Source organism: Notechis scutatus, chromosome 3, assembly GCF_049901735.1.
Source record: "Notechis scutatus isolate UNSWTSFEM ecotype Mainland chromosome 3, rNotScu1.2, whole genome shotgun sequence".
NCBI classification, from domain to species: Eukaryota; Metazoa; Chordata; class Lepidosauria; order Squamata; family Elapidae; genus Notechis; species Notechis scutatus.
In genome coordinates, this window is record NC_142011.1 from 23,473,595 (window position 1) to 23,488,748 (window position 15,154).

Sequence of the window (15,154 nt, forward strand, 5' to 3'; positions counted from 1 at the left end):
TCTTTGTTATTAATTAAAAAGTAATAAAATAAATAAATGAGTAATATAAATCTTCCCCACACATTTACTTATTAAGGAATAAATATCTGACAGTAATAACAAACAGGGATAGGCAATTTGGGCACATCTTCTGTGAAATTATATTATCAAATTACTGGCATTAACACTTATATTTAGCCCTAAGAATACAACATTAGAAATCCTCAGTATAAAATAAATTGTATTTTTAAAAACATACTAACTTTGGTTGTATGCTGTCAAATATTTCTTGAAGTGCTATTGCTCCATATTTTATGCAGTACAAGTTGATAAAGACTAAGAAGCCTATATTAAAAAAGAAAATAATTAAAAGTTGTAAAAGACAGGACTAACAGTATAAGTATTTGGTACCATCTTTTTTATAAGAAGAATTATCTTGGAGAAATTATGACAAAGTGTTACGTGAGGATAAGGGAGAAAATCCTGGTTTTATATAATTGTATCCCAATTATATCTAAGTCACAGATTCTACGTCATGGTGTGTATTTCATCATTTCGCTCCCAATGTTCCTGGCTTTTATGATTCTCCTTAAAAACGATGGACTCCACCACAATTCTCCCAACCCTTTTTTACTTGCCCCAATTTGAAAGCTTTACATGGAATAATATGCTACTTTGAAATCCCAATACAGTACTATGGCCCATGCTACTTTCATATTTTGTCTGAAGTGGTATAGGGCTTCTGGCCTGAGCAGGGGGTTGGACTAGAAGACCTCCAAGGTCCCTTCCAAATCTGTTATTCTGTTGTCTCAGAAATCAAACTGAAAGTGTGCTGTCCAGCCAGTGTATGGGAATTGGATAGTTAGGTAGCAATTGAGAGCTATTCCCTTAAGGGAATGTATCATGGTAAATGTAGTTAAGGTATCCTGGGAAATGTAGTCCATGTCACATGACATCTGTAATCCTAATTGGTCACTAAATTGACCCTCGGGGGTTGGGGGAGGTTTCCTCACTCTTGGCTGAACTCACGGACTCGTGGTAACTGTTCTATTTCTACCACTACAAAATGAGGGGAAAAGGATAGAAGATAAACCATCTTTTTACCTACAAAACAGATATGTAAAGGATTAGTCATTAAAGAAGAACTTCATCACAAATGTGAGTTATGAGGATACCTGATGAACCAATAAAAGTACTTTGTTATGGATGTTTTGTGGAGTTTATCTATGTGCATCTGTACAGGATACAGAACAGTAAAAAGATGGTTTAATTTAAAGTCCTGAAGCCCATCAGTATAAAGACTGTTAATTTGGATTTGTGATAAAGCAAAGTAATGTTGAAGCTAGGAGTGAATGTAGAATGCTAAGCTCTGTGCCTCAGTTTGAATTGCAGGGAAGGGCAAGAATCCCCCCCTTCCCCTTTTACACAAGAGACTCTTCAAATATCCTATGCTCCGGCTTTCAAAGGCAATCAAATTTGTCTCCTTCGATCCTTTTTTTCCCTTCTCTTCCTCTACTGAGGCTGGATTCCTTTGTCTTCATATCAAGCCAGGAAGGGGCAAATTCCCTCTCCTTTTCTCTTCAGCGAAAGAAGTGCTGTGTCTCAAATTACAACTCCTAACTGGGAAGAGCCAATTTGTAAAACAAAGGGAGGAGCCAGGTTTTACCCATCTACCCTGCTTCTCCCCAGTTACTACCTACAAACCTTTTCAGAACAGAAAGTGAAGGTAAAAAACATGTTAATTGTTATCAAGCCATACTCAACATGGTTCCACAAACCATAAAGAACATTTTTATAGAACTTACTTTTGATAAATTTTGTTGTTTTGGAATTTTGAAGTCTTTGGAAAAGCAGAATGTAAATTTGCTTCCTGTACTGATCAATGGATTCACTAAAAAAAAAAAAAAAACCCACCGCAATCTGATTATTCCATCTAGTGCATCATTGTAGCCATTATTTCAATAATGCCAAAATAATCATTCATAACAATTACAAAAATCGGGATGTGGATGTCCATACTTACGGGGGCATATGTTCTATTATGCTATTCAGAAGGTAGAATCCCTGGTGGTCATTAAGCTTAGATGCAATAAGTTTCTGGAATACTCCTAGTAGTCCAGGCTATAAATTAAAATAGAAAGCAAAACAATATTGGTTGCTGACAATTGAAAGCACAATGAAGGAACCATTTAATTACAAAATTGTATCTAATTCAAATTTTGCATCAGAGGTTGCTCAAGTACAATAATCAAAGAATCCTAAAGTCTATTTTCTTAACTCTGGCATGACAAAGCTAAAAACTGGAGTATGCTCAGTATTGTCAGCTGTGGGCTCAACAGCATTTATTTAATCAAACTTGTACAATGTCATGATGACAACATTCATGATGGTTTATAATATACAAAATACAATAAACTGAAAAAAAAAAGTTTTGACCCAAACAGAATATCTCAAACCCCTCCAGAAAAGATCTGTCTTTAGTCTAAAGACAGGCAGGAATTATAGCCATTATTCCAGGCTAAATTACAGCGGTAATGAATGTACTGTCAGACAGTAACTCTTCTCCCTTCCACCCATTACCAAATACATACACATCTAAAAATATTATTCCCATTTGAGTTTATACGTACAATTTTGTCAGCTGCAGCACTTGCTATTGTATTGGCTCCTCTCTCCAAATAGGCCTGAAGAAGTCTCACCAGAGGAGGGATGTTTCCTGACCTTTCCCACAAGACTGGCTGAAGCAGATGTGGAAATAAGGCCATATAGGATGATGGGATATCATTTTTATGCATCTCCAGCAATAGAGACATCACTTGAAATACGTATGGAATGAATTCTGATAAAAGGAAGAAATAGTTAATAGCCTGGACTCGTAATTGGGAGATTATATTCACACACACACAGTAATGCCAAAAAGTAATCTCATGCTACAAAATTCCTGTAGCATTTCTAAGAGGGTGCCTTGTGCAAAGACACTGCAGGTGCATCCAGTTCATCTTTTATGAACGTCATGATGCGAGCAAATTTCAAGTCCCAACAGCTTGAGCCAACATGGTTCATGATGTGGGATATAGGTGTTTTAACAGCATCTATATGATTAGTGGCTGACTAGCCCAGGTTACATCATGGGCACAAAATTTATACTTTCTCAGATCACTAATCCAATGATCATCTGTTGTTGCTGATACCCAATTAAGATGAATTTTAATTAAAAGACTTAATGATATATTACAGTGGGAGGGAATAGCTATGGAAAGGGAATCCATTTCTGGATATAGAAGATTGGACTTAAGAAAATGCTATTTTCTTTCTAAAAAGCTCATACGTAGCCCTGACACATTCCACAAGACCCACATGTGACTCTGAACACCCACAGTACATCCCTGAGTTAAGACACACGCCAAGCCTGAATAAAAATGGATTATAAATCATAGGAAATAGAGCTATGTTTTGTCAACTCTTGCTAACAATATAAACTATAATTCATATAAATATAAGTCAAAACATAGAGCTATGTTTTGTCAACTCTTGCTAACAATATAAAAATAAATCATTTAAAATGAGCAATCCATTGGTTCATTAACAGCTTATTTGTACCTTGCACATCATTCTGTAGAATCTCAGTGAATACCATAAACAGAGCATCTTCAAAGCTTCCAACAGCTGCGGGGTTTGCTCTGCAAGTTATCCGTATCGACAAGCAGATTGATTCAAACATATAATGGTTAAAGTGAGGCTTGCTTGGATTCTAAAACCAAGATATGAACAGAACAAAAGACATAAAATAAAAATGGGGAAACGTCTACCACTATTTATGATGCCATCATGACTACATAAACTTACGAGAATGTTACTCAAATGATAACAATTACCACTGATATATCCCATTATAAATATATTAATGGCTTCAGGTGGCAATATTTAATTCACATCTGACTCAAATTCCCATGATTCAGAGAAAAGTATCAATATGGTCTTCGATTACTGAGATATTTTATATTAGGTGCCTCCAATCCCAGGCCATGGTCTATTGGGAACTGAGTCCATGAGTGGCGGGCCAATGTGCATGCGCAGCTCGATTTGCACTAGCAGCACCTGGGCGTGCATGCACATACTGCGCAGCTCAATTTACGCAAGTTGAGCTACTCACACATACACACCAGCCCAGCACTGGTGGGACCCAGTTCCCCTCTCTTATAGAATCTTCTATTCCCTACAATTGTTAAATTTTATTCTTTCAGAAAATCATATGGAGTAAAGAGCTATAGGAGCAACCATTTTTGGCCATTTATATTGCTTATGTTTAACAAAAAATAAATTTCTGTAATATAAACCATAATACATTTTTAAACTTTTACTTGGAACCGAAATAAAATGAGACAAAGCTACAGGATCTAATCTGGGTCAGTCACTGGGACCAGACGTTTTATCTTCTGAGCTTTTGGATTTGTGCTGGAACTCCTTTTCAGGGAACTTCTCTGTGTAAAGAGAAGTTCTCCCTCTGTGAGAAGTTCATTGAGGATGAGCTCTAGCACGAGTCCAAAAATTAGAAGATAAAACCTCTGGTCCCCGTGACTGACCCAGATTGGATCTTGCAACATTATCCTGGGACGTGTATATTTACCCTCACTTGTGAGACAAAGTTTCATAAAATGGTCAAGATCAAAATAAGCAGGCCTTCTGCTCATCCAAAAGGATTTTTAAAAAATTGTTTCATCTTTTGAACAACAGATCTCCTTCCTAATTTTTCTGGAAATTTCTTTGCCCATTTATAAAACAGAAAAGTTGGGTGTGCAAATTTCTACCTTCACAGCTACTCTCTTTCGCAGCACAAAAACTGAAACTCTTTACAAATTTATCAAATACTTATTACCGTGTTTCTCACAAAATAAGGCCGGGCTTTATTTTTATTTTTTTTGAGCCCCGAAAAAACGGCTAGGCTGTCTTTTCGGGGGTGACTTAATTTCCTCCCCCACCTAGAGCTGCCCATAAGCACAAACCTCGCCGTGAGGCCGCTTCTATCAGCCAACCAAAGCTCCCTGAAGGCAGAGTCCCCAGCTGCTTCGGGGCGTGGCATAGCTGCCCATGTCGACTCGCCTTTAGGCAGTCTCTTTCAGGCGATGGAAGCTCCCCAAGTGCAGTCACCAGCCACTTCGATCGGCCGGTAGAAGCGGCCTCAGGGCGAGCGCACACACACTCCCCTCGCCGCGAGGCCAGTTCTATTGGCCGCCGAAAGCTCCCTGAAGGCAGAGTCCCCAGCTGCTTCAGGGCGAGGCATGGCTGCCTGTGTCCCCTCGCCATTAGGCAGTGTCTTTCGGGCGATGGAAGCTCCCCAAGTGCAGTCACCAGCCACTTTGATCGGCTGATAGAAACAGCCTCATGGCGAGGGGGGTGTGTGTGTGCGCTCGCCCGAGGCTGCTTCTACCGGCCGATCGAAGTGGCTGGTGACTGCACTTGGGAGCTTCCATCGCCCGAAAGAGACTTCCTAAAGGCGAGGGGACATGGGCAGCCTCGCCACGCCCTGAAGTGGTTGGGGACTCTGCCTTCGGGGAGTTTCTATCGGCTATCGGGGTATTCTAGCCTAGGCTACCTGCAGGCAACTCCTAAAGGCAAGTTTTCTCCCCACCCACCCCGCCCTTCCCCCCCATTTCTCTTCACCTCGTGTAGTTCTAACAAACGATGTGAGAAATGGCGGGGAAACGCATGGTTTAAATAGGCCTACATTTTGGGGGTGGGGCTTAATTTCACCTCATGCCTAGAAATCATGCTGGGCCTTCCTATTGGTGGAGGCCGTATTGTTGGAGAAACACGGTACTTTGGATCAAATAATGCCTTTTAAGAGATGGTATTTAACTGAAGGCTTCCTACACCTGAGCAAACCTTTTATTTTTTTGGGTTTGCTAAGAACTGTACATTTTTAAGGGAGCAATTGTTAGAATGGGAAATTCACTTAATTTTTTTTTAGCCTAAGATAAGAACAATTGTATATATTAAAGTTCTCTAACATTAAGAAATATTACAGTTCTAATATAGGAGAATGCACCTTTCTTTTTATTATCAGACTGTCCCTATTTTTTTTGGGGGGGGGGAATCCCTCCATATTGTTTTAAAATTTCTTCATGTCATCTTTCTCCTCTCCAGTCTGCTACTCTAGCAAATCTGAATATCTTCCTTATTTCTACAGAAAGACAATCTAAAATGTAGCTGTTACTTTAACTGGTCATCAGGGGTATGAAAATGTGTGGCACTCCATCTAATCATTTTGATAAAAGGGAAAAAGCAACAGGCGATACAAATATAAATACATTTCTTCCTTACCTTACTAACAGCAAGTAATTTCTCTGTAAGTTGAGTGATTAATGAAGGGATATATGGAATTATGGCTTCCTGAAGAAGAGAAAAACTCCGCATGATAGCTGAAAATTCAGAAATTAATATTAAAATGAAGGCAGAAATAATTGTAATTTTTTGTAACCTAATTTTATAAACTGCATAAAAATTCTACATCACGTCTACTGCATAAAGATAAACTGAACATCATGTTTGATAAGTTTCAAATAAGTATATAATTCAAGTTTTAGAGTTTTTAAGCAAAGAAAAATTATTTAGCCTGGAATTTGCAGTTTTTGTGCTTGTTACCAGTCTGAGGAAATGATAAACATGAAATGATAAACTATGTTATCAAGATGTTCACTACATTTTGGGGGACATCAACTTGGAGGGATGATTATCTCTAGTTGTGGGCAGCGTGTCTCCAAATATCAACAGCAAGAAAACAACGAGAGAGCTATTTTTTCCATTTCCTGCTTGCAAACATCCCAGCACTACTCATTATCGAATGAAACAAAAATTTAGACCACAACGTTTTTGAATTTTACACTTATTCTACCATTTCATTTTTTATAGGCTCCTACCTTTCATAATGTACTCATTTTCAGATGACCCTGGAAGTGTCAGAGCTTTGAAAAGATTTGTTAGCAGCATTTCAACACATGGAACCATCTCTGAAGCTGAAATTCTGTAGAAGATGACAATATTTTAATATCCCAACTAGTCTTTTGGTTACTTATCAATACCCTGAGGAGACAAATATTCTGATTTTCTCTTAAAGAAAGCAGGAAGCACTAGAGAATGGACAAAAATGCAAGAAACAGAAAATCATGTTATGTTTATGACCTTCTAAAACTGAAGTTCAATCAAGTTTTAGTTTAAGAAATGTAAAAATCAGCATTACATATAAATGGGATAATTTTAAAAAATAAGATTCCAAAGGCTGAGAATGTTAAAAATCAAGTTTTTTTCCAACTTAAGCAATAAGAAAAATACATGCTTTATATAGTACATTTATTGCCAGTCTAAAACTTACAATGTGGTATTGTTAACTCCTTTCATTGTAAATAATCTTTCAAGAGCATGAGCTGCATATGTATGAACTACAATACTTTCTGCTTGAAGGTAATTGATTAGGAGAGGAATAGACACCAAGAGCTGTTCTTTAGGTACCTACAAAATAAACATACATACAGATAAAATGTTTCAGAAACAATACCTATTCATCTGATAGAAATACAGGTAAATATTTCACTATTCACCACTAAAATTTGTCTTATTTTTAAAATGTGCATAGAATACTGAAGTTTTAGTCAAAACTGTATGAAGTTTTTTAATTTATATAAAGAATAAGTTATGAATCAGGTAAAATATATTTAGATGGTCTACCTATTAAAAAAACATATGAAAAAAAATTACAATCAGCAAGATTCTTAAGACATTCTGCAATTCAGATTCAGATTATGTTTTTCCAAAGTTCAACTCAACATTCAGAAGTAAGATTAGAAATGTCAAATATTGGCAAGACTCAAATACCATGCTCCATGTTTACACAGTGGTTGTTTTTGTTTTAACTATTGCTTTCATCTTCCTGTGTTTGCCTTTATAATACACTAGAAAACAAGGGCTCTAAGACCTGGTATACTGAAGATCTTTAAGAGTTAAGGGAGCAGCCTCCTATTTAAATGAAAATCAGGCAATTCCTGCATATTGGCTTTTATGAGTTCCTATCACAAGAATGGATAGATTTTAAGACTGATTTTAAGACTAATAAAGCAACAGAATTATTGAGAGATGGAAGCATATAAAGCTAATAAGTACTTTAAAAACTTACTTGGTTTCTGAAAATCATGATGTATTTGATGCCATCAGCTTTAAGCACTGGAAATTCATTTACTGTAAAATAAAATGGCTTCAATAAATAAACAAACACAAACACGTAACCAGAATCTTGATTTTCAGCATACTTCCCAATTTACAGAAGAAGCGAGATTTCCACTAATATTAATAACAAAAGTTATTTGGTAAATTAAGCAAATACCATTTTTATGATGGTAAAGTCACTTGTTTTTTATGATGGTAAAGTCACTCAGTCACTTGTTTAGATGGGTGGCTACAGAAATCAATGCAGTACAATACAATACACAGCTCCAAAATTATATCCAGGTTAGTCAAAGATATTGAAGATATTTTGTATAAAATATTAAACTTACCATTAGGAGACTTTAAATCTGGTAGAATATGATTCATAAAAAATTCTGTCAAATTCACTAGTTCATTGGCTTGGGTTATTCCATGCTATAGAAGGAAGCAGGATAATCACTTTTAAAAAATCTGTATTAATTTATTTATACTTTAATTTAAATATGCATTGCTAAAATGTGCTGTGAATGGCTTCTAGCAGTTTCCACAAGTTATCTTATTGTTCTGGTTCAAAGTTTAAACTGTAAAACAGAAACAAGTGAACCCTCTAAATGAAATATTATACTTGGACCAGCATGAAGTACATTAATGATACTTTATTATCCTGGCTTTCAGAAGTGACCGTGCAAGTAGTAGGCCCATTTAATCCAATATATTCACAAGAGCGAATGAACACAGATTTTGAAACATCTGCATGACCATGACAAATTTTATTGTATAAATCTTATGTACCTCTCCAATGAATGAAGTGATTAATCTGATTCTACTGCCAAAAATAAATGAAACCAACTGAAAATCAGGAATATATATGGCTTCCATTTCACCAAAGTTCTATTCACTCCAGCTCTACAAGACAATTTTATTTATTGAATTTATTGAATTGAATTTGAATACAATGCTTGTATTCAGGACCTATCATTACTATATGTTTCACCTTACACATTTCCAGCACAGCTCATTTTGCAGAACCTCTGAGACACTGTTATTCAGGTCCCAACACTCGTTAACAAGTATCTTCTTTGCTGAGCATTGGGGCATAGATACGTCAGGGATGGGTGGGAGATAATCTGAGCAATGTTCATATAGGCAATCTCTAAGCGTAAGTATTCCATGATGTCTGCTTTTTAGATTTAAAAGATTTCAATTAATATATACCAGGGGGATAACACCTTTAAGAAGTGTGCTGAAAATTAAAATAGGGCAACATGACGGAAATCAAAGTATGAACTGATATTATTGCTTCTTTCCCATAAGGATCCAAATATTATTATATCCTTCAATTTTTAATCAAAACCAAGTACCTTTTGTGTCTGAGCTTTTGACGCCAAAGATGTTACAAGGTAAATAGCAGCATCCTTATGCTTCCAATTGACAGATGGGTTTTTTGCATATTCTTGTAGCATAGAATTAACATAACCGGAAAAAATCCCCGTTACAGGTCCTTCGAAAAACTTGCATAATCCTCTTACTAGATCACAGGCCGCTCTGCGTCTGGTATCAATATCTATACCAGAAAAAAATAAAAATCAAGTGCATGGCAGTTATACTTAAACAGCATCACTGTCTCTTGATTTGGATACATGCTTTTAATATTACTGAATAAGATTTACTACACTGTGTATATTAAACAAGGATAGGATGTCATTAACAAAAAAAGAGAACACACACATACACATGCACACTGTATATTTATCCACTACTACTGTTTATTTACTATCAAAGCAATTACCTGATCCTTCCAAATCTCTTCTAATATATTCTTCAGAATTATCTTCAAAAGCTTCTTCATCAGCAGCTAGGTGACATAACATTGTAAAGATTAAACATTTGGTTAAAACTAATTTGTTTTTAATATTACATATTCCTGATAATAATTTGTTAAATCAACCACACACATGATTTGTGCAGTAATTTTGTATAATCACTAGATATAGAAATAAATCAGATTTACACATCATTCAAATGAAACTATAAAAAAACTAAGAAGGAAACTAAAAGTCCAGAACAAATCCTCTCCAATAGTCAATAGTTAGATAAGCAGGGATTAACAGTGACAAAAAAAAAACAAGCAGAAAACAATACTGTCATCACAGAACTATTAAGGAGAAAACTACACTTACACCACTACTGGGAGGACAAGCTACTGTATATAAACAGGAGGCAAACCCTAAACTCACTTCCACTGATGATCTTATCTAGTTGGCCAACGAATAAACAAACAAGCAAGCTTAGGAAGCACCAAGGATCCCACAATTTGTTTACTAATGCTTTAACTTTTTTGAGGTAAAGAGCTAGAAGTCACTTGGTTGTACAGAAATTTAATTTGCTTGTATAAAAATATAATAAATGTACCTCTAAATTCCATATTGGGAACAATAACTTTTTCACAAATACTTGTCAGTGTATTCTGATCTTCAAACAGGTGCTTGTAATGGGGTCTCTCACAAACGGAAGCCAGGAACTGGATTGCATTACTTACCAGCTATAAGAAAAAGACATGAATAAAAATTATTTGAAAAAGTACCACAATATTGATTTCAAGCATCGTGAAAGAAAGCCAGGTACACTTACCAGATCGTACTTAACTTCTTGACCAGTTGTGACCAATAAATTCCAAATTGCAGTAACAAAACGGGGCAAGTAAGGCTGAAATTCTTCATCATATTTTTGTGCATACAGAGCAGCATTATCACAAATTTGGGATTTCAGAAGTTCTAGGAGTCCAGCTTCCTCTTCATCCTAGCATCACCACCAACAAAAATAATCATCAATCACATTCCTCCTTATTTTATTCACATTTCAATGTGCCTTACCACCTAAAAGATCCATATAAATTTTGCTACCAATTAACAGATAGTCATAATACTATTTTTATTACTGAGTATGAATAACCATTTCAGAGAAATTTAAGAAAATGTTTTATCATGTTACTTACATCTGTTTGTAAGAGTTTATTATCCAATGTTAGAAGATTATGGAAGTTCATCATCCAAGTTTCCATATTATCTTCAAAAAATTCAGGAAGGTCCTATGGAATTAAGATACAAGTTCTTATTTTTAATCATTTTTTTAATGATAACCAATTATGGCAGGACCTGCTCAAAGAAAAGCTTTCAAATACAGTAATTATAAAAGGGGTATTTATGAAATCCAAATTATATTTTTATACTTAGTATTCTATGTCAGCATTCCAGCAAACCTCCATTCTAATCAGTATCTCTGAGACAAACGTATCTCAACCTAGAATAGCACCTGGCACATCTGTGGAATCCCAAATCTAAAAGTTTTTGGGCTTCCCACAATTCCCCAAACTACAAATCCATCCCCTCTTGGCCGTCATCACATCACATGGCCCAATCACGATCCGTCCAAAAGTAAGATCCTTATTTTATCCTGCGCCATACTTAATGACCTTAAACTAACAAAAAAATTTTTTTTTTGTCTACTTAGAGCTACTCAATTGAAATCACACCCCTCTCATTTTCTCAGGCTATGTGGCAGCGTGGAGTATGGCTTCCAAAGCTGACATTCTAATCTTTTCCTTTCTTGATTAATATAGCTGACTCAACTTTTTTGATCAATGAACATATGACTATCTGAAAACATGTCATTGAAAGTTTAAGAAAATGTCTGTGATGATGGGGAGGATGCTTGTACAGTTATAAAATAGTTTTCAAGCGTTGTAGAAAAACAGTAATTTACCACAAAGTGAAACAGAGGAGCTGCATTCTGGTATCTTATCTAATCATTCAGAACACTTATTAATTTCCAGCTTCACTCAGTAAAAGGCAAGTACTAAAAGAGCATTAAAAATCATGAGTACCAAACAAACCATGTGACTTAACACGTGACCCTTGTTTCAGCCGGAAAGGCTAACAAGTCATGGGGCAGCTGATGATGACAAGTTCTAGCTTGTGCATCGGGTAACAAACAAACAACAAGCACTGGGACAAAATTTTTGTGTTAAAATGCATAGAGTTTTGCATAGAATTTGACAAGTTTTAAAGCAGCTGAGTATCGAGGTATAACTGTACAGCACTAGGCTATTGTTATTCTTTATGCTATGTTATTTTTTTTAATATTATAGACATTTTTGGTGAAATTCAAGGCCTCTCAGAAATGCAAATGGAATCATTGTATATTGTTTTCTTTCATGATTATCAGTTCCAATACAGAATGGATCAGAAACATATTTTAACAAATCATTTTTGTTCAAAAGACACCCCCTAAATTAAGGGCAGTGAGCATGAAATTATGCAAACTTGGAAAATAGTGGCCTTTGTCTTGACTTCATTATAGATGAATATATGAATAGTCCATCTACTATTTCTGAATTTGATATCCGGACTATTAACATCCATTATAATTCTTCTCTTTGCTCTTCTGACACAAATTTTGATCAGGCTTGTTCTTACTGAAATGAATCGGAGGAGAAACTAAATGTAAAAATGCAAACTTATTTATTATATTAAAAGGTGATATACACACTATTCTTCATTTGTCCATGTAATTTATACAGCATTCACCTTTATCCAGATTGTTTTAAAACATTTCATTACCTCAAAAATCAATGAAGTTTTAAGATTAGCATCACTAAGATATTTATCAACTGTAACTGCTTGAATTCTATGCCAATATAGATAGATCAGTATTATTAACTTGAAAATATAAAGGTGGCTTACTTGAAAATTTAAACTGTAGAACAACTTAGCAATAAGAATCAGAGAGGAGAACAGAACTTTCAAAGCACTGGCATCGTTTGCATGAGTACTACAAAGTTCAATGGTGGCCTAGAAAAATAAAGATAAATGATAAGCAATGTTTTTGCTTCCTTTCTATTAAAATGCAAAAATAAGATATTTTAAAAAATAAGCAAAACAATCACAGGCACTGCCATCAAAAGTCTGAATATTAACAGTGCTATCTACTTTAAAAAAACAATGCACAAGTCAAAAAGAGGGCTGTGAAAATATTTACAGACCCCTCACATCCTGTACATAAACTGTTTCAACTCCTACCCTGAAAATGACGCTATAGAGCACTGCACCCCACAACAATTAGACACAAGGACAGTTTTTTTCCAAGCACCATCATTCTGCTAAACAAATAATTCCCTCAACATTGTCCAACTATTTACAAAGTCTGCACTACTATTACTATTAACCTTCTCATCATTCCCTATCACCCATCCCTTCCCACTGGTGATTGTATGACCGTAACTTTGTCGCTTGTATCCTTACAACTTATATTGTTTCCTAGTATGGTTTGATTGCTTATTGTACCCTATGACTATTAAGTGTTGTACCTTATGATTCTTGACTCTTGATGAATGTATCTTTTCTTTTATGTACACCGAGAGCATTTGCACCAAGACAAATTCCTTGTGTGTCCAATCACACTTTACCAATAAATCTATCTATCTATCTATCTAGATTTAAATTTTTTTAATTAGTAGTATTTTTGTTATTAATTTTCCTAGGAAGTTAACATTTGAACTAGTAATGCAGAAATTACAACCTCGCGGCACTCAACGTATATTTAAAGTGCACTCTGAAGATGAAAGTGTTTTTGCAGAGATGCAAATGTCAAAACAAAACTGTACCTTAAAGAGATTGGTCAAAGGTAGCGCAAATGCATCAAGGACAAGTTTGATCTCTGTCCACAGTTCGTTTGATTTAAACTCATGTCGATACCTAACAAAGAAAAGAAAATTCAAGCAATTTTCAAAAGTTGGTAAACCACACTGAAAGTCAATCAAAACCCAATTACTGCACAACAGAGCAATTTTACTTGCAAACAAGAATAGGAGAGTAAGAGCCCTGTCCCATACCTTTTGAACAGAGAGTGCGCGGTACGAAGAACTCCGTTAATAACATGGAAGTCACCACTCTGAAAGCGATTTACCATTTCTGTTAGCAGGTCAGGCCATTTCTGAGGAAAGTCTTCTCTACCAATTATGCTAATAGCATCACTTAACTACAAAAAGAGAATAAATATAGATATCTGAAAAGGGATAAATAGCTGCTTTAACTAAATGGAATGCAGAATCTTGTTTAGAATAAAGAACCCAATTACACACTGTAGCTGAAAACAATAAGCATGTGTCTACTTCTTTCTTTCTTTAGATCTTGGTCATGACATCAGGCTGCAGAAGAGATAGCCAGCACACACTGCTGGAGGAAGTTGAGGAGCTCATCTGTCTGCCTTTCAAAAAGCTGTTAAAACAGCTTGATTCTTCTCCTGGATATTGGATCAGGGGTTTTTGGAGACTATCTTAAGTGACCGTCATTGATTATTTGAACTGCCTTTAGCACAAAATGTTTCCTTATATTGTATTATATTTCATTGCTATAATTATATCTTTTAAAAGTGTTATGGCACATTGATTAATACGTCAAGTAGATGGTCATATAAGTGTGTGTGTGTGTACGCGCATGTGCAGTGGCCTAGAGGTGGAGTTCTCACCTCACAACCAGCAGGGTGTGAGTTTGATCCTAGGTACAGGCAGATATTTCTCTCTTTGGGCACACTGAGAATATACCTGCTGCAAAAAACTCCGCATTGGTGACAAATAAAGGTATCCAGCCAGTAAACACTAAGTTCCACTCAGTTGTCCAGACTCCACTCCATAAGAGATTATGGGGTCATTAAGAGAGGATGACAAGTTTCTGTTTTCAACTGTGCACATATTATTTTAACTAAAACAATACCACTTTTACTATACAAAGCTAGGGAAAGATACTACATATGGAAATTAAAAAAAAAAAAAACCACTTAGATTAAAAAATGGTGGAATTTTCATACAATGTCTTATTATTACCTGGTTCTAAACTTGTCTTATAAATCTTTATTCTGCAGTGACATGTATCTTTAGTATTACATGACATCTTTAATACGGAGGCCATTAATTTGTCAGTAC

At 35.6% G+C, this 15,154-nt stretch overlaps 1 protein-coding gene across 1 annotated transcript in view; it reads right to left on the reverse strand.

The window, feature by feature from the left end:
- The window catches only part of CSE1L (chromosome segregation 1 like), a 28,238-nt gene that overhangs the window by 6,738 nt on the left and 6,346 nt on the right, over nt 1-15,154 (reverse strand). Inside the window, exons 5-22 of the mRNA XM_026664998.2 lie at nt 14,066-14,211; nt 13,838-13,928; nt 12,918-13,025; nt 11,171-11,263; nt 10,807-10,974; nt 10,588-10,717; nt 9,965-10,030; nt 9,537-9,739; nt 8,526-8,610; nt 8,147-8,208; nt 7,349-7,485; nt 6,897-7,000; nt 6,301-6,398; nt 3,580-3,730; nt 2,610-2,818; nt 2,003-2,100; nt 1,785-1,870; nt 243-324 (exon numbers count right to left, since the gene is read on the reverse strand). Coding sequence (XP_026520783.1) covers nt 243-324; nt 1,785-1,870; nt 2,003-2,100; nt 2,610-2,818; nt 3,580-3,730; nt 6,301-6,398; nt 6,897-7,000; nt 7,349-7,485; nt 8,147-8,208; nt 8,526-8,610; nt 9,537-9,739; nt 9,965-10,030; nt 10,588-10,717; nt 10,807-10,974; nt 11,171-11,263; nt 12,918-13,025; nt 13,838-13,928; nt 14,066-14,211 — 2,117 coding nt within the window. The remainder of the gene's footprint in view (nt 1-242; nt 325-1,784; nt 1,871-2,002; nt 2,101-2,609; nt 2,819-3,579; nt 3,731-6,300; nt 6,399-6,896; nt 7,001-7,348; nt 7,486-8,146; nt 8,209-8,525; nt 8,611-9,536; nt 9,740-9,964; nt 10,031-10,587; nt 10,718-10,806; nt 10,975-11,170; nt 11,264-12,917; nt 13,026-13,837; nt 13,929-14,065; nt 14,212-15,154) is intronic.